The 20,303-nt window shown below is 48.6% G+C and overlaps 1 protein-coding gene across 4 annotated transcripts in view; it reads right to left on the minus strand.

Annotated features, from left to right (window-relative positions):
• The window catches only part of ANO2 (anoctamin 2), a 340,087-nt gene that overhangs the window by 41,850 nt on the left and 277,934 nt on the right, over positions 1-20,303 (minus strand). For all 4 annotated transcript variants that reach the window (XM_045467167.1, XM_045467165.1, XM_045467166.1 and 1 more), the window contains 2 exons: positions 19,841-20,036; positions 2,066-2,177 (listed from right to left, as the gene is read on the minus strand). In XM_045467167.1, coding sequence (XP_045323123.1) covers positions 2,066-2,177; positions 19,841-20,036 — 308 coding nt within the window. The remainder of the gene's footprint in view (positions 1-2,065; positions 2,178-19,840; positions 20,037-20,303) is intronic.

Raw genomic sequence — 20,303 nt, forward strand, 5'->3', positions numbered from 1 at the left:
ACCTAGGGCCCTCACCTGTACCACCCAGGGTTCCAGGGAATAGGGGCCGAGGCTGGAGCTGGTGTGCGGCTGGGAAGGTCACATGTGTGGGTGTGCATGTGTGACAATCTCTGAGCCTAAACACCACACAGTTTGCATGATATCTAAGTGTACTTTCTGTGCACCTTCTTCCCCCAACTAATGCCAAGAATTGAGTTCTGATTGCAGCTCCTCAGTGAGAGCTTTTGATTTCCCAGGAAATGAAGGGGGAGACAGGCCAAAGTTGCAAGTACAGATTCCTGGGGTCCGAAAAGAAAAATCCAGACTCCTAACTGAAAGCTTCCGAAGGAATGGAAGCAGCCTGCCTCATGCTTCTTCCAAGTAGGGTCTATTTTACTGGGGGACAAGAGGATGGGGCAGGTGGGGGTGAAGCAGAGAGGTAAAAGCCAATCATGGAACCAGACAGGTAATGAGAAGATTCCTTTTCACTTGTAATGTCAGCCCCTCATCCACCTGTTGAAATCCTACCCATCTATTTAAGGCTCAGCTCAAATCTTTCCTTCTCTGTGAAGTCTTCTTACTGTCTCTGTTCACAATTACGTATTTCCCCAACACTTTCTTAACACTTCTCTTATGGCATTTACTGCAGTGTGCTGTTGACAAGACCATCTTTTTCAATATGCCACAAATTTATCTAAGGGTCGGGACCCTATTTTTTGGCCTGGAATTTCCATGTATAAAATTTGCTATGGATATTAAATCTAGAGACAAAGCACCAGTGGAGTATATACCCATTAATACAGACAGTCTCTCTGCTACTATAATTTCATAAGAGTCAAGAGCAGAGATCCCAGGAAGGACGCTGTGGTTTTGGTCAAAAAACATTTATAAGAAACTATCAAATATGTACAAGAACAGTTCTTGCTATCAATGCCTGCTTGATGAGATTTTAGTGATAGGAAAGCTTCCTGACAAAGTTAATCATTACTGGGAAATCTCCTTATAGGTAGTCAAGTGATCTAACCATGAAAAGTGTTCATCAGAAGTCATTTTACATCCAGACAGGTTATATAATAAAGAATCTGACTGGCCTTTGTTGTTGGTTCTTGGGAAAGCCTCTACATCCTTAGAATTTCTTGGTTGGAGTCTCTTTGTTATTCATGGTGGCCTCTTGGGACTATACCTAAATTTATGCTAATGAGATCACTCAGGATGGGGAAGGCTGTGCCAGAAAAACCAACTATGTGATTAGAGGGTTGAACCTTTGATCCATGTAATAGCAGCCTGACCTCAGGGAGAGAAGGAGGACTGGAGGTTGAGCTCAGTCACATGGTGAATGATCTAACCAATCATACCTACCTACGTACCGCAACCTTACAAATTCTGGCCACTGAGGCTTGGATGAGCTTCATGGTTGGTGGTACACATCAACGTGCCAGGAAACTGATCCATCTTGAGGACACGGAAGCTTCTGTTTAAGACCTTCCTAAATCTCACCCTATGTGCCTCTCCCATTTGCTGGTTTGGATTTGTACCCCCTTTCTATCGTAAAACTGTAATTTTAAGTGCAGCACATTCCTGAGTTCTGTGAGTCATTCTAGAGAATTATCAAACCTGAGGAGTTAGTAGTTGTAGCCAGTGGGTACCAATCACGAGTGGCATAGGATCCCCAGGGACTGCAGCTAGTGTCCGGAGTGAGCAGTCTCGTGGAAGATCATGCCCTTATTTCGTGAAGTATGTGCTAACTCGGGGTAGCTAGTGTCAGAAATGCATTGAAAGACTTCCAAGTCACTCACCAGACCTGAAATTTCCTCCTACCTCATCCTCAAAGTTGGGATGCCCAGATTATTCTAAGACTCACCCTCTGGGGCCCAGGGTCAAATCCCTGAAGTTTCCCTGGTTACCTGAATCTGAAGATTCTAATCCAAAATGATGTGGTGCGAATGCCATTGCTTCAGGAATGACAAGGTGGGGACAGAAGTGGGGAAAAGGACTGAGGGTGTGAATGGGCAGCAGGGACAAGCTGATTCTAGCAGGGACCCCTGTCTTAGTGACAAGTCACCATGTGTGACACCATTATACTCACCGCCCCTTGAAAAAGGCCACATAGAAGATAGGCGAGTAGGCATTGACAAACTTTAGCAAGAAAGCTTTGAGTATCAGGCGCTCTTCAAAAGTCTGTTCTGTTTTTGGAACCTCTGAAAGATAAGAGCAAAGATGCTAAGACTGAGAGGCATATTTTTCACCTCTTCAGAGTTTTAATCCCTGTTACATAAGCCATTGGTCTCTTGGCTCTTACTGCTTCAGGGTAGAAGAGACCTGTCTCTCTAGCACAGCAGAACTGAAGTCATCTGGGAGTCCCAAATGGTTTACCAGATACTATGAGGCTACAGAAGGCCAAGGGTACATATAATCATCACCTTTCTCCTTCCCCTTCCCTCTTCTTACCTACTCTAGCAATGGTTTCTTACCATACCCCTCTGAGGGGGATCTTGGCTGGCAGAACTTTCTCCAACCACCCTCTCTTCATCAAGGGGTAGTCAGCTTTTCCCTGTGTGATTGCTGCTTCCATAAGATTTTATCTGAACAAAATCCCTGATGAAAAAGGCTTGTTAACCAATGAACAATAGTCAATAGGCAGCAAAGACTTGTCTTGGGCACCATGACATTGTTCCTCTTTTCCGCCTCCTCCATTTCTAGCAGGACAGCCTGGATCTGTGTGCTCTCTGGATAGGCTGAGACACTTCTCATGCACTCACTCAAATGATGAAGGATCATCAGATAAGTGAAATAAAAACAAGCCTAATAATGTCTCAAGCTCGGGGGTCACAGCCCCATTGAGTTCTATGAGGTCCAAGCAGAGGAGCCAGCTGATAATCCCCAAAGGGGCCTGAGAAATACTGAGCAGAAAACCTCACTGATGACTTTGGAAGACCCGAGACCCATGGGATGCTCGGTGGACAACTGGGCAGAGTGTTTGATGGGGATTTCATAGACTGTGACAAATGGCTTGGCAAAGATAGGAGGTTAAAGGGACACATTTCAGGGGCAGAAAGAAAGCACCAGCCCTGTATCATGTGCACTGATAAGTATCGCCTGAAAGCATGCTGAGCACAGGGCCAAAGTACCAGGACCATGCCAGCCAGGAGGTTCCGTGTCCAGATGAGGCTGACACACGGACCCACCTGACTTGTCTGCCCACCTGACTCACACATAGCTTTTGTCAGAATCTTTGGAAAAGTGGACACAAAACTCTGTTCCCTCCCCTGGAATTCCTTTCCCTGGGCCCTCCTCTCATGTACAAATCCTTCATATCCTTTACCATTCAGATCAGATGTTGCCTATAATCTCCTTCCTGAAGCCTTCCCAGATGACATCAGATGGTAGAAATCTCTTTTTCTCCTACAGTATTTTACATTTCTCTGTATTAATTACCCATATCCAAGCCCTTTGAAAATCACAACAGTAGCTTTAATTAATCTTCTGTCTTACTTGGGGTGGCCCTCTGTGTCAAGAAGTAAGCAGTTTGGGAGTAAGTGGCTTATTTGGGAAGTGCTCCCAGGAAGCTTGGGGTAGTGAGACAGGAGTGGGGAAGACAGCACGGATGTGTTCACGAACAATTTAATGCAGCAGGCTACCAGGGCTCAGTCCCACTGGGGTGTCTTCTTAGAGACTGTGAAACCCCCCTCATAATTATTACACTGAGGAGTGAGAGCAAGTGGAGCCCCTACCTGGTTGAAGGTTACTGCTGGACTTGACTCCCTAGCACTTCCACCTTGTCCTATGCATGGGCTGAGCATGCTCACAACCAGAGAACACCCACATGCAGGGAGCTGCAGTGACCTCCTGGGTGGCCAAAGGGATCATGCGCTATGCAGGAGTGTCTGCTCTGATCTGCTCCACACCCGTTGCATACATCTGCTATCTCACGTCATCCTTACCTACTTGTGTTGGGGTGGGGTGGGGGGGGGGGAGACAGTACATCTCACTGTTACAAATAAAGGCAGCTCAGATCCAGAGAGATTAGAGCCTTGCTCAAGATCACACAGCCACAGTGGCTCTTATGGGTTATGTAAGAGTTAAGGTTTTGAACTCATATCTGCCTGTCTTCAAAGACAATTTTTACTCTGCCGCACTGTGAAATCTAGATCTTTGATTACTGTTTACATCGCACATCCTCTGTCACCTCCCCACCCTCCACCCACAGTCTAACATGATATATACCTAGGAAATATCTGTGACTGTTCAGTCCACATTAATGGAACACCCGCCAGGATGAATAAAGACTTCACACTCCTCAAAGAGCTTAATTTAGCAAGGTCTCTGTGAAAACCTTTTGCAAACTGCTAAGTCTTTTCAAGATTGAATCTATGAGTGGCAAGGTATCATTTCCCCTCAGGTCATGGTGGAAGGGGATCTTAGGGAAAGAATGCTGTATTTCCATGATCTGTTTTCCCACACAGCACAGTGCACCCCTCATTCATTTGCAATCTTAGAACACAATCCTAAGGGTAAGAGACAGTGCCCAACATCATCGGTGTGGTCCAAGCACAAGCAGAAACCTACTAAAGAGTCACAGGCATATGTGAGCTCTTGGGGATGAATGGCCCTGGGAGGGGCCTTGAGAATGGGAAAGCTTAGAGATGCAGGTAGTGATCACAATTGTGATCTGGCCTTGACTTCTCTCCAGGCTGAAAGAGCCTTGGGAGATGAAAGCTACTCATTGTTTAGTCATGTCCTAGCCCCCATGAGCCCTAAGAAACATGGCATCATCCTTAGGCAGACAGTGACACAGAAAACCAGCTCATTCTCCAAGTGCCTCATCATCCTGAAGCCTACTTGAGTTTGCTTATGCTTACGAACAGTCCTAGAGGCCCTGGCAGGCCATGCCGAACCTACAGAGCACCCAGTCACGCTATTCTGGGCTCAGCTGTGTGTTGAGGGGAGTGACTATTTGATTGTGTTACTCCAGAGGTGGCTGTAGGGGCAGATTTTTGCATCAGACACACCTGATTTCAAATGCAGAGCATAATTAGAGGTCTGAACTTCTATAAAAAGAATGACATCCGCCCAACAGGGTTGCCCTGAAAACTGCATAGGATTCTTAGAAAGCCCTCAGCCTAGTGCTTGGCAAGTGCCAGACCTCAATCAAGGATAGCTCCTGTTGTCCTAAAGTGTTCTCTTCTTGCATCACCTCCTCCAAGCTGGCAGCCCTGCTTTCTGCAGCACGGTTGGGCCATCCGTGGCCAGGTGTTTGTGCACATGTCTTAGCCCCAGAGATTCTGGGCATCCTTTCCATGTTGTTTAATGAGCACTTTCTACCAATCAACGGGGAGGATAGTGAGATCCTGCTGGCACATAGTTGGGAAAATCTAATCGAAACAGCCTGTCCTCACCTCTGCAGAAGTCCACCACCCAAGCTTCCCGAGGTTCTCCAGACAACTATGAAAATAAACATTGCCAGGGAATCTGGAGACACTGTCCTCATTTTATAGGAGATGAAGTTGGAAAAGTCTACCGTGCTATCCCTCAGCTGGCAGACAGCTTGGTAGTTTTCTCCTTCCTTCCACGCCTGGAGGGACACGGCATTGCCCATGAGACAGAAGGCTGGGCCAGTCCCACACTGCCTTGCCCAATAAGCATTTGGATAATGATCTGTGTTCACCATTTACAGTGAACACTGCCTCAGCTGCTATTTCTTCTTTAGTTTATGTACATCAGCAAAGCCCCTCAGATATTTAAACCATAAGGCCTTTCCTGTTCCTGCTACAAATTCTGCCTGACAAAGAGGCCAGTGCATCCCTGTTTGATTTATGCTTCTCAAGTCTTCCCTGGGCTCAAGATCCACATCCCTTTCTTCGGTCTGATTCCTATTCTCCTTGACAAAAGAAAAAAATGCTGAGGCCCAGGAAATGCTTACCATCAATTTCTAAGGTCACTTTACATTTTAAGATCTCATAACCATAGGGGTGCCTGGGTGGCTCAGTCTGTTAAGCGTCTGACTTTAGCTCAGGTCATGATCTCATGGTTTGTGGGTTCAGGTACCGTGTCGGGCTCTGTGCTGACAGCTCAGGGCCTGGAGCCTGCTTCAGATTCTCCCTCTCTCTTTTTCTCTCTCTCTGTGCTCCTCCCTGGCTTGTGCTCTCTCTCTCAAAAATAAATAAACATTAAAAAAAAAAGATCTCATAACTGTGAACCCCCATGTGGCTGTTAACCCTCACTTTCCCAAGCCCCATGCCACCCTCCCCTCGCCATGCATGGTTTGGGTGGCAAAACAATGAGCATAGTCAGATACACCTTCTGGTAGGCCACAGCTATCACTAGATGTACTCTTCTAAGCATATTTATTGAAAGAAAGAAAGAAAGAATGAATGAATGAATGAATGAATGAATGACACGGAAAAAATAGGATTTGGAATAGTGAAAAAATATTTATCATTTATTAAAAATTCCCTGTCATATTCCAAGGACCACTGTTTGTGGGTATGGAGTCACAAGAAAGACAGATCTGCCTAATTTCAATTTCAATTTAATTTAATCGATTTAAATTTCCCTACCTTATCCACAAGATAAGAGCTGGGGATGTTGGGGTTAGATGCAGGGCCATGCCCATGCCACGTGAGGGGCAGGGAGGGACAGGAGGTGAGGTGCTCTCTGCCAAAGAAGAAATGTAAGTGATGGGGGAGGGGCAGAGGCACCCAGCAGAAATGTTCATTAACTTCCCTGTCATTTCTAGTGGGATCCCATCATTAGCATCTCCACAGAATCTTTAGCAAAGACGCATTAAAACCTGCTTTCCTCACCAGTGTTGAAAGAATTCTGGGTTTGTTCTTAGGGGAGGGATATGCCAAAGGACTGAGTCCTGCTTCAACATGGCCACAGGTCATGAACAGAGACCACCATGTGCCCTGTTGTGTTACAGAGGAGAAAGAGACACAGAGAGAAGGAAGGAGGGAAAGGGAAAGAAGGAAGGAGGAGGGAGAGATGAAGGACAGAAGGAAGGAAGGAAGGAAGGAAGGAAGGAAGGAAGGAAGGAGGGAGGAAAGGAGGGAGGGAAGGGGGGAGGAGACAGGGATGGAGGCAGAGAGGAAAAGAAAGGAGGAGGAGAGAGGAGGGGAAGGGAGGAAAGAGGACGGAAGGGAGACAGGAAGGAGGAGGGGAAGGGAAGGGAGGGAAGGAGGGATGGAGGGAAGGGAGGAAGGAAGCAAAGGCTTTCAGTACGATTTTGAGCCTTCGTCCCATGTACCTAAGGCAGCCAATTCAACAGTAACAACCACTTCTTGTCTCTCATTTTAAAATAGTTTGGGTATAAGAAAATTAAAACTGATGTCACCCCAAAATAAGTATTCAGGTCTAAGGAGCTGAAAATTTGGAAAACTTGTCATGTAAATGTGGCTAGAAGGGGATTAAGAATGAGGAACAGAGAGGCACGTGTCTTTGATTTTCTTTTATAATCTCCTTTGAACTCTTTGTACTCAGATCTCCCAATCCCTGCAGGAATTTCCTCCAAGTTCTGGGGAAAGAGAATCTGATCCTTTCAGGATGCTTTACTCCAACTGGAAATGAGTGGCTCCTTTCCTCCATACTGATAAATCATGGGCCTAGTTATTATTTATTAGTTTTATTTCTGAAAACACCCTTTGCCTGCACCTTTAGGGCCAGGAGCCATCATAAATAATGGGCATTTCCAATAAACAATCCAAATCCGCTTGATAGGCCACTAAATCAGCTGGATGCCCCCACCTCAGAGAAGCTCTGCAGCCATGTAATGTGCTTCACAGAGCCTTCCAGGGAAGGCTCCCAGGGAATACCTTCCAGGGATGGAGATAAGTGGGGTGGGGGTGGGGGTGGGGGTGGGGATGGGAGTGTTAAAGCCCTGGAGCTCCAGTTAGACTATTGGATCTGTCTCAGTAGCCAACACTAGGAACCTCATCTGTCTATGACAGAGACTATATGACTCAAGAAACAGAACAAGTTTTCCCAGGGTCCACCTGGGATGGGATGGTGTCTTCAGTCCAAGCAGAACAATTTGTACTGCAGGCCACTGGGCAGGATCCCCTCATAAGACACAGACCTCTGGAGTGGTCTGAATCTGAGACCATGAGAAAACAGCCCAGCCTTATGCTTCATAAAACTCCAAGCCCAGTGCCTTTAGGCTACAATCGCTACAGGGAGGTGAAGTAGGGAGTCAACACAGAGAGAGTGTGGGTAAGTAGAAGGCAACCCTTCTCTGTCATTATATGCTCCTGAAATCCCATATCCCCCAGAAAGTCACCCCAGGTTGACTGGAGGCCTTCTGAGGGTTTCGCCTGCTCCCAACCTGTTGAAGCAGTTTCCAACAGAGGGCAGACTCTATCCAGGACCAGGAAGGGCAACCACATGGAATCCCTGTGCAGAGCCATTACCCAGCCCCCCTTTTTGTTAAGTGTTAAACCTCTGGAGTGTTGTGTCATGAAAAAATATGAGTACAAATGACCCAGCTGTAAACTGCCTTGGAAAATAATTAGTATGAAAGCCCAAGTTAGTCCCAGGGGGCCAGCTCAGAATTCAAAGTCCCCAGAGCTCCATCCTAATCATATGGAAACAGTATGGCCAGCAAGAGGATGCCAGCTGCAGAACCTGAATTTTTGAAAAGCAGCTCGGGGTAACTGGAGCCCCCAGCAACCCAGCCAGCAGATATAGAATGATGGTGACAAAAGGAAATGAGATGTCCAAGTGTATGTTTCAGGAAGTACCAGCCCCGGCACTGCTCTGGGCAGAAGGAAGGAGGGCCTGAACTTGTGTGGCTGAGTCAGAAAGCAGAGGTGCCTGCCCCTCTCCCCGCCTCTCCCCCAGGGCAGATCCAGCTTCTGCAAACAGCTACGTTTTCTGACAGCCCTACCACCTGGCCTTCTGTGTGTGTGTGTGTGTGTGTGTGTGTGTGTGTGTTGGGGGTAGGGGCAGAGGTAGGTGTGTCTCAGCCTCCAATATGATGCTGTTGCCTTGTTTGTGTCATCGGAAAGGAATCACCTTAGGAGAAACCAGCCAGCTGGGTAATTAAGCAGCCAGAGCATTGCCTAAGGGAGCTGAGAGCCCCAGAACTAGAGATTAAGGAAGGGCACTCCTGAGATATGCCTGAACCCTAGAGAATTCCGTAGTGCAAGGGATCCCTCCTTTAGAGTCAGGAAGATGACTTTTGATCCCAGACGAAGGGACGTGAGACCTGCTGTGCTGTCTAGCAGCCTAGCCCAAGGTGACAGCATCACAGGGCATCTCATTTTAAGAAAGAAAGAGACTAGGGGCGCCTGGGTGGCTCAGTCGGTTGGGCGGCTGACTTCAGCTCGGATCATGATCTTGCATTTTGTGAGTTTGAGCCCCATGTCGGGTTCTGTGCTGACAGCTCGGAGCCTGGAGCCTGCTTTGGATTCTGTGTCTCCCTCTCTCTCTGCCCCTCTCCTGCTCATGCTCTGTTTCTCTCTGTCTCTCAAAAATAAATAAAGATTAAAAAAAATTTTTTTTAATTAAAAAAAAAAGAAGGAGACTAAATAGGACAGGAGCATCTGGGAGGGGGAAGAGGAAGAGAGAGAGACTGATTAACACTGTTATGGGCCAATCAGGAAAACCCCATGCTCAGTGCCCACTATGTGCCGGGCACTATACGGGCACTTGCCATGGATTCCCCATGTGATTGCTATCACTGCCCTGTGAGGACTGTCTCCCCATGGCAATGATAGGAGTGGGGAGACAACAGGTAGGTGTGCCTGGTTTGTGGCCATCAACACTCCCACACCAGTGGGTCATTTTGCAAACACACACAGGTCTGGAAAAGCCGGGTGAGAAGGAAGGGAGTCATTGCACCTTAGCCCATCTCCTCATGCCTTTCCAGGGAAGGCAGCTCAGAAGGAATGCTTTTATCTTTTTCATCCTTCCCTAGTTCCACAAATGTTTATCAAGTGACTATTGTGTACCAGGCATCAGGCACTGGGAATACAGTGGTGGCCAAAACCAATAAGCTCCCTGCCATGAGCTGATTACAGTCTAGAAGAGGGGCATAGATTAATGAGACCATTCTGGAGAGCAATGAGGATAAAAGGCAGGGAGATGAGAAGAAAAGGGGGCAGGAAGATGGTTTTAGTCAGAGCGGTCAAGAAGGGCCTCTGGAGAGCTGACCTCTCAGCTGAGGCCCCAGGGATGTGGTGGAGGGAGCACAGACGAGCTGGGGAGGAGCCATGGGTGGTAACCACAGGGAAGGGCAGCAGACAGGAGAGATCTACAGATGTGTAGAGAATGGAAAGACCCCAAGGACTGGAACATTCTGAGCAAAGAGAAAGCATTTATTAGGCAGTAGAACTGGAGGAGAAGGCAGGGGCAGATCAATGGGACTTCACAGGCCACAGAAGGGACTTAAACCTCACTGGAAGCACAATGGGAAGTCGCCTTGGGGTTTTGCACAGGGGAGGGATATAGCGAGATTATATTTTAAAAATATCACAGAAGATGGGCTGTGTATATGTGTGTCAAGAGGGAGATAGGTATGGAAGCAGAGAGACAAATGAGGACTGCACAGCGGTCTAGGCAAGAGATGGCCAATATTAGGATGGAACCTGTGAACTGTGATCAGATCTGGGGTATATTTGAAGGTGGAGTGGACAATACTTAACAGACTGGACTCTAGGTTTGAAAAGAAAGAGAGAAAGAGAGAAAGAGAGAGAGAGAGAGAGAGGGAGAGAAAGAGTGAGTTCGGGTCCGGGATGACACTTGGGTTCTAGTACAAGCATCTGAGTGGTTGGTGGTTCCACTTCCTGAGAGGGGAAAAAAGTGGGTGAGAACTAACAGGTTTGGAGGGAAAATTAAGAATTCAAAGTTGGACACATGGAGTCCTTGGACCTCTGTGCTTCTGTCCTCCCTGGGCCGTGCCCCCAGTGGGATGGAGCACTGCATGAACTGTACCATCCTTCAAAGGTACCCAGCTAGCTTCAAGGAACCAGAGCCTTGAGCAAGTCATGGCCCCAGGTGGAGGGCACACCCTGTGATATCCCAAGTGCTTCCTGCTTCTGGTCTTTTTCTATTGCCTGTGACACAACTCACAAGGCTGTAACAGAAGAACACAGGAAGACCTTGAGCCGGAAGGACTTTTCTGTCCCAGTGTTCCCAGATAAGGGATTTATTTTTCTGCACCTCACTGTCCTCATTCCTAAGATGGGACCTTCCTTAAACATTTCTTGTAGAGTCTGAGGGAGATAAAGTACGGAAAGCACCAAGCATAGAGTAAGGGCTCCAACATTTGCTTTTATTATTTTATGTACCAAAGCATTCTAGCAGACATTTAATTTCTACACCTGCCTCCTCTTTAGTGAGACAGGTACCCGCAAGTTACCTAAAAATCTTGACAGAGTCCTCTTAGAAGGTCGGGGTGGGCATCACTTGGGTTGGTGAGGGCCCCTGGAGTCACCAGGGTAACCTCTCTCTGAGGGAGATTCAAAGGGATAGTATCAGATCTACTGTGTTTTGAAGGTTAAGAAGACAAGCTGTATGTCCCGGAGCCTACAGGATGGATGGCATCCTGGAAATGGGGGTAGAGGCATAGACGGGTGTCCTGAAAGCAGGCAACCCTGACGGCTGCAGCCCCTTGACTGAGCTCACTCTAGAGGGGAGGATCATCCTCCCTAAAGAGCAATGGCCTGCCTGGGGCCTGCGACCCGGAGGGACCCTCTCAGCAATGGCCCAGACTCTTCTGTCAGATGGAACAGGGCCAGCATCCAACAGCAATGCTGTGTAGCAATGAGAGAGGGCTGGCCATACTGCAGGTCTGACTTCCCTGTTTAAATGTGGATGTTGGCCTGACCGCCTCTATGAGTCAAGATCCCATCAGGAAGCAGAACTCCCCTCACTGGTTCAAAGGAAGTGACCCTAATGAAGGTATTACTTACTGCAGTGAGGGGGCAAGGAGAAGAAATGGTGTCACTGGAGCCCAAGAAGGGCCATGAGGGAGGACTCATCCTGTAGAATCTGTGGATACACGCAGTTTTTTTTTAAGCTTTTTAAATGTTTATTTATATATTTTTTGAGAAAGAGTGTGTGTGTGTGAGCGGAGGAGGGCCAGAGAGAGAGGGAGAGAATCCCAAGCAGTCTCCACACTATCAGTGCAGAGCCTGATGTGGGGCTTGAACCCATGAACCATGAGATTATGACCTGAGCCGAAATCAAGAGTCAGACACTGAACCAACTGAGCCACCCAGGCACCCAGAAAGGGTGCATTTTTGTCAGAGATGAGGGAGAAGCAGGGAAGAACTACCCCCAATTCTCCCTTGTGCCTGCTAAGCTTCCTTCTGCTGTTCCATGGCTTCCTATTGAAGTCAGAGCAGGGGGCCCCAGTGACACCATCGGCAGAGCCTCGGGGATGCAGGACATGGTGCAAAAGGGTGGAGAAGGGGTCTGGAGAGAAAACAAGGCAAACAGAGAATGCCCACCATACTCCGTTCTCTTCTTGTGGCTTAAGTCTGGAGTCTAGGTTCTTAGAAACTCAAAGAAAGGGAGAGAAATATATCGGACTTCCCACTAACAGGAGATATGAGTGCTTCAGTGACTAACTGGAAAAAGGAGAGAGATGTGTTCATAGTTACCGTTCAAATTTGGGAAGAAATTCTTGCCAGTTATATGAAACTATTATAAGTAGCATGCTGCTAATAATAGTTTCATATAACTGGCATGGATCGTTCCACGAACTTGGGCTATAACAATGATCAGGTCTTTTTTATTATTAGCAGCAGCCTCCCATGATCCAGGACCCTCCCAGACAACATTTACAATACTTCGTGCCCGCAGCACCAAGGGGGCCCTCAGACAATGGCAGAATCCACTTTCACCACACCCTTCCCCTGGCCTCACAGATGGGCAGGCAGGAGGCTCTTCCTCCCCAGTTGCCTGAGGCCACCCAGAGAGTCAGGAGCTCAAATACAACCCCACGGACCTGACTCATGCCAGATTTCAAATTACCAGCACTACAGCCCCCCCCCCCACCCCCCACCCCGCCCTGTCCTCGGGAAGACACGGGTCCTGGCCTGCACGCACCCACCCGCATCCACACATGTCCTCGCTGTGGAGGTACCTTCCTGAGCAGACTCGGTCTGCAGCAAAGCCCACTCCCCTTGTCCCAGGGCTCCGAGCCAACAAAGCCAGCACGTCCCCCCTAACTCTGAAAACACACGTTGCCCACATTTGATGGAAAATTAGATCCATCCATGTATGTCCAAAATGTTCTTCTTTAAAGAATTTCTGATGTCCTGGCAGCCTTTGGTAGCAAGCTTTGTCTCCTTTTTTTCCTTTCTTCCCTCTTTTTTCTTTAGTAGTGATACATTGGCTTTTCCTCATGGTAGCTTAGAACTGGATTTTAGACTGAGCCATTTCAAATCCTCAGAAAAAAGCTTTTTTAGAAAATTTAATAAAGCATGAGGGACCCCAAAGTTTGTGAACCTGCGCAGGTGTCCTGATGCACGCAGACCTAGGAGGCAGGAGACGACGCGCTCAGAGTTTGCTCCCTCCAAGTCTCCCTGATCGTCTCAGAGACCCCTACCATCTGCCACTCACATGGGCTGGGGCATTGCCTTTTAAACCTTCTGGAGCCTCTGGTGTGCTTTCTTTGGCTTTCTCCACACATCTAAAGTTCCCTGAGGAACCAGGACCGCTATATATTACCAGACAGTAGAGCATCACAGTCTTAGAGTTGAGGCCTGACTCACCACCTCCCAGCCCCATGACCTCGGGCCTGTTAGCTGTTTATCTCTGTGTCTCAGTCTTCTCCACTCTAAAATGGGAGTGTTAAGAGTCCTGATGCCCTTGGGGCTTGTTTCGAGGATTAAATATACTGATAAACAGAAAGTGCTTACAGCAGCGCTTGGCATGCTCTAATATACATACACACACATACTCACACATGCCACTAACCAGATGCTCCTGGGTCAAGTTCCTAAGCATCTTCAGGCTTCCCAGAAGTAAAATGAAAGCCATGACCAGTTCCCAGCTCTACGGTGACGATTCTGTGGGATGATGTATGTACAATGTCTACCAGTGCCTGGCACATGGCAGGTGCCCCCAAAAGTCCTTCACCCCATCCCTCCTTTTGTTCCCTTCCTAGCCCCACTTCAGTGGCCCCGGGGCAGCAACACTCAGAAGCATGGCATCGTCAGTATTTAAACAACTCAAGAACACAGCCATTTTCCTACAACTTGGAGACTCTGACTTGGCACACCACCATCCTTTGAGCACCTGCAAGATGCCCAACCTCAAAACTAGGAGAGGCTCACCGCAGAATGAAGGGTGAACCACACAGCTCCACACACAGCCAGTGCTGCGCACACAGTTTTGAAAGGGAGAGGAAGAGAAGGTGGTGGTGGAAGAGCTAGAGATCGAGAATGATCCTGATAAAAAACAAGCTGCTGACATCTTAGTTATTAAGGCTAGAAGCCTGCTGGCAGCCCTGCCCCTCTCACAGCTGGAGTGCGGACATGCTCCCCATCTGGGCCGAGCCTGACCCATGCCTATGTTGGTCACGAGAAGACCCTACAGTTTTCAGGAGCTCTGGACATCCTGCTCCCCATGTGTGGGTTCAGAAGCTCACTGCCTCAAAGGCACCGTCTATCCCTGTGCCAAGGAAAAAGCATGGTCTGCATGCTTGTGCACCCCACCCCCGTCCAGAATTCATATGTTGAAAACCTAATCCCCCTTGTGATGGTATTCAGAGGTGGACCCTTTGGAAGGTGCGGCCTTTGGAAGGTGCTCAGGCCATGAAGGGGGTCCCTCAGGAGCGAGTGGGGTGCCCTTGTAAAAGAGGCTCCAGAGGGGCCCCTAGTGCCTCTGCCATATGAAGACACAGCCATAGGACCTGGGAGAGGACCCTTCCCCAGCCCTGTTGACATCCTGAGCTCAGACTTCCAGCCTCCAGAGTATGAGAAACACATTTCTGCTGTTGACACCCACTATGTGGTATTCTTTGATAGCAGCTGGACAGGCTAGGACCAAAGCATGCCTTGAGCTCGTCTACTTGGTGACCCTTGTCACCTTGCCTCATACCCTGGCCTCCATGACATCTGAGCCTGGTCTGATTTTCCTGGACATCTGGGGTCCTGATGTCCTGCCCAGCTATTGCTTGTTTCCCATCCAAGGAACCAGACCCTTTCCTATAAACCACCACCTGGGACCCCTTCAGGAATGAACAGATCACTGGGGACCGTACTGTCTCACCTATTCATTGGGATCCTCACAAACTAATTACTGATGCTTGCTGAAGGGAGCTACCCACCTTGCAGAGCAGACTCTGGCCACCAAGGCCCCAAGCTTCACTCATTTTCCCCTAGCAACCCCATCCCACCACCTAGGTCCCAGCTCAGTCTCTGCCCCACCATTGCCATACAGCCACCAGCTCACAGTGTGCCTTGCACCCGAGCCTGTGACCACTGTTACCATGGCAGCCAGGGAGGCAATTACTGTGTCTTTATCTACCACTGCTGAGCCAACTCTTAACACATTCTGGAGTCTGTCACAAATATTTGTGGCCAGAAGGGATCTCAGATGGGCCTGATGTCTGGGCCTGTTGGGAGATGCTCCCAAGAAATCGGTCTTCACCACCCAGCCTTTGCAGGAAACACTTGGGAACTCGCTGGGGTTGTTTACACCAGCTGTTTGCACCTGGTGAGCAAGGCGGTAGTCATAGGCTCCTCAGCAATCAGGAGATCTGAGGCAAGAAGCCAGACGGGTATTAAAGCCAGCGTGAGAATGGCACAGGAAACCCCTAAGCCTGGCAGAATCCTCATTCCATTAGGTGGCCTTATTCACAACTTTTTGTCCCCATGCAGGCCTGGGGGGACTCTGCAGTCATACCTCTGCCTGAAGATGCACAGGTCACCCCTGCTGTGCACGACCACCTCGGTGAGTGGGTTAGTGTGCACACTCTTGGCCATTAAGGACACTTTAAGTCTTCTGATAGCTTTGTTGCATCTTTCAGTGACTGTCCCATCAAGCCAACTTCACATTTACCTTATTCATCTCAATGTTTCTGCAAATCCTTTTGAAGGTAGGAAATAACAAACGCATACATGCTCGTGGTAGCTTCCACTGTGGCTTGCAGGATGCCTAGCCTATGGGCATTCCCCAGAAAAAAATTTTTTGAATGCATAAACGAAGACAGAGATAACTGCATCAGCAAACTCACAGATCTCCTGTGAGGCAGGCACTATGGGGGACATAAAAGGAAACGTAAGACCGAGGAGCTGTTCTCCAAGGCTTTGTAGCCTGGCTGGAGCCAGCAGCAGAGACCCTTGCTGTCCACGGAGTGTCCACACACTTCTACACATCTTCCCACTGCTTCACAATTAGGCTGCTTCCAGCCAGTGTGCTGTGAGCAGAAGTGAGAGATGGTGTGTTTCACAGCCTCCCTGGTGTCCATGTGGCCTCCATCAGTCTGGGTCCAGAGCCCTTGCCCTGCTGCACTGGACAGGGAGCGTGAGCAAGAACAAGTAAACAACTCCAAATTATGCACCTGAGATTTTAAGATAGATTTATCACCCTGGCAGAGTCTCATCTACCCTAAGACTGGGAAATCCACACACAAGGGCCTCGAATGCTAGTTTATATCTGACCCAAGGGCAAACAGAAGTTGTCTGTGGGGGGATGGAGTAGTGCTCCCCTCCCCCAGCCCAAGGAGAAAGTTTGAAAAGACTGACTGGGTGGGGATTTCCAAGCAGGAGGCCCAGAGACAGAGGCTAAAAACAAGGGCATAGTCCTTAGGCTGTGAAAACAGTCCCCACAGAGGTGATGATCAGTGGACAGGAAGGAGGGAAATAATGAAGGAAAGATCAATAAAACTGGTTCCAGAAAAGCTCCCTGTTTGCCCAATGCCACGTATCTGGGGATGGGAGGGAGAAGGAGTCAGGCCCAGAACTCAAAGTTTCCTTCCACTGGGCTCCCGAATTCAGTGGCCCTTCCACTATACAAAAACACCTGTCTGACCCTCTGAGAACATCCAGTCCAAGGCAGACAAGAGCAGCAACCTAGGACGAGGCCCACATGGGTTCCTGCATGGAGACCCAATACACCACTTTGGTCCATACAGTAAGAAACTCACACCGACAGAGCGCAAAAGGTATTTGCAGTTCAGAGGGACAATCTGAGTTTGAGCCTTAGTAAAATGAGGATACAATACTCTCCTTGCTGACCACACACAGTTTCTGTGAGGATGAAATGGGATAACAGAACTCTTTTAAGTTGAAAGTCGCTTTATGAGTATCGCTATCACAAAGAACAAAAGGTACTTGCCAGGATTTCATCTCCTTTCCAGAGCACAGACTTCCTTACCAGCCACTGGTTGCACAGCGTGGGGGAGCCTGAACTTTATGGGTGAGGGAGAAAGCGCTGTTAGGAACAGTGGATGTAGCTTCACAGTGTGGATGGTGTTTTATGGCCCAATGCAAAGAGAATTTGCCCTGCGTTGTAGACAGGAGGTGCTCACTAAACCCTTGTCAGTGAGGTTCTGACTGTGGACCACGCTTTATCTTCTAGCCCTACCACTCTCTAGAGCCATGGAACACAAGTGAAACAAAGTAATGCAAATGGGCAGCAGGAAGACATTTCTGCACCATCGCCGATTTCCTGTTCCTCTCTTCCCTACTTCCTGCCCACACACTCATTAATCTCCTTTACATTAGGCCTTCCTGCCTCTCTCTTCTCTGTGGCATTCTATGTCCCTGCCAGGATAGTTCTGCAAACATACAGCTCCAATCATGTCGCATTCTTCAGAAAGTCCCCCAGTGGTTTGGGGCCAGAGCCACTGAGGGGGATGGGGGACGTTTCTTTCCACTCCTGATGCTTCCCTGATGTGGAAGGAGTGTGCTTATTTGTAATGCCCTAACTTGTCTCCCCCACCTCATCCTTTACCCTCTTGAGGGACAGAAGCTTATCTCATTAGTCAGCCTGGAGGGTGACACCAGCATGCCTCATCTGTCCACCTCCCTGCCCTTCCTCTGGGGAGAAAAGGGTCTATGCCCTGCCCCTCCACATCCTAAGACTTGCCTGGCTTCCCTGCCCTCCATTGCTGGCCACTGGGAGGGATGTCTGTCTGTAATCCTGTATTAGGAAGTCTATCTGGCTCTCCTGCTAAGCTGTTTCCTCCCATGTAGCCTATTTTAGCTTTAAAAGTGAAGTCTTGGCTTTTGCCTACATCTTACTTTTTAGCATATTCAATGATTAGGGCTGGAAGACAGGTACTTTTTATTAGATGACTCTTCAAACTCCAGCAAACACTTTCCCATGTCTATGAAAATTAGCAGCATCCTTGGCCTGGCATTCAAGGTCTTCTACAGAAAAATCAGGTCTGGGTCAATGCTCTGGGCCTAGTTTCTCACTCTGCTATGCCCTGGACATGCTGCAGACCCTAGAAGAACCACCACACTGGACTCCCCTAGCATCCTGGACATGCTTCGTGTTTCCTTCTTCCGTACGCTGAGCTCTCTGCCCCCTCAGCTCCCCTGGCACCAAAGTTGTGCCCATTGTACAAGCCTAGCCCCTGTGCACGACCCCCCCCCCCCCGACCCTGGGGCCTTTTCTGACCCTGAAGGGTCTGATTTCTCCCTTCACTGCCAGATTTCTTATTCTGTTTCCTCTGCCAGGAACCTCTTCTCCTCCTGCCCGCTTCCCCCTCCCTCTGCACCTGAGCAATCCAACTTGATGCCCTTATACCTCAGAAGCCCCCCCAGGATGCTCCCCCTAAGTGCTTCTATAGAATCTCACATACCACTAAACACCCTGAAGCAACATTCTCTGCTGACTTTTCTCCAGAAACCTATGAAGGAACACGGACGGGTAACACTTATTAATGTGCACATGCCTAAAGAGAGCAGAACCTCCATTCCAGATGGTACCTTGGCTACATCCACATGGAGACCAAAAGTCAATGTCCACTGTGAGTAGAGGCCAAGCCAGGGAAAGGCACTGAAAGAATCCCTTTAACTGGAATTAGTGAAACCTTTCTGGAATGTTCTGATCCTCCAGGGAAGGCTCTCTTGACAAGGGGGTTATCCTATCAAGTGTCTAGCTTTTAACTAGTCAGTGAATTAAAGACATCTAATCATTAGTTCAATTTTTCTGAGGATAGTCAGAAGCTGACAGCCCTAGTCCCCAGATTCCACCAGGGAAAGAGGTGCATGCCCCAAGGCCACCCAGGATAAGTACCATGAGGAAAGGGTCTCAGTTCTCAGCTCTCCCCTGTCTAATAAGCGCAAATGCCAAAAAACGGTGCTCAGGCAACAGCAGGTTGTGGCTCAAATGACACGTCTGAATACTGAGGCCACCGCATTTTTCTCACTGGCTTGAAGCTTGGGAAGTCTGATATGCCTCTTTGAAGTCTGCTCAGTGTGTGGGGAATGTGTGGATTTTCTGGGGCCTCAACAATATGGGGATAGATGAGACCCTCCAGGGCTCAAGTATCAAGAGCTTTCTCCACTCTGTAAACACTCCTGGGAAAATGAGGAAAGGCTAAAACTCTGTAATTTGTAACAGGAAGTGTTGAACCCATCTTGCTTCTAGGTTAGGCTAAAAAGAATAGGTCCCATGAATGATTCTTTGGGGACAATGAGGCAATCAACTTGGGCTGGAAGACTACTGATAGAGAATGCCCTGAGGAGGATTTCTCGCTGAGGGGAGGCCCCTGGCAGGCCCTGCAAGTACATAACTTCGGTACTTCCTCATTTCTCCAACCGAAATGCACTCTACAAAGCATTTTGGTCCTGTTCCTTTTTTCGTTTTCAGTCACCACCACCAAAAACCTCGCATGTGTTGAGCCGACTTCGTTCAAGGGGGCCTAGGGCAGACATGGGATTTGGTGACACAGTACCGATTTTGGTGAGCCATGTGGCCACAGCACCATAGATCTCGTCCAGGATGAGGATGACCACGAGGTTGATGATGACTGCTGTGGCTGTCACTGTCACCCGGACATTGGAGCGTGTAGCCTTGTTGAGAGACAGGGCTGCTGCAGTTGTTATGCGATACACGATGACCCCAAAGACGATGGAGAATGTCAGGGCAATCTGTTTGAGAGACAGGGAGAGTTACGGCTCAGCAGACAAGTACGGGGCAGCTATTATTTGGTCAGCCAACAGTCCTCTTCGCTACGTCAGGTACTATTAATCTGGAGTCCACCAGTAGGCAACAAGGGGGCGGCACACCCTCTAAACTCTCGTGCAAATTCTATGGAGGGGTGCACTGTCCATGGAGACTGTCTTCCATTTACGAAATGCCAAATGGTCTCTAACACATACAAACCCCTAAGGATGAAAACACTGGACGCTGAGGTG

Source organism: Leopardus geoffroyi, chromosome B4 (genome assembly GCF_018350155.1).
Source record: "Leopardus geoffroyi isolate Oge1 chromosome B4, O.geoffroyi_Oge1_pat1.0, whole genome shotgun sequence".
Lineage (NCBI taxonomy): Eukaryota > Metazoa > Chordata > Mammalia > Carnivora > Felidae > Leopardus > Leopardus geoffroyi.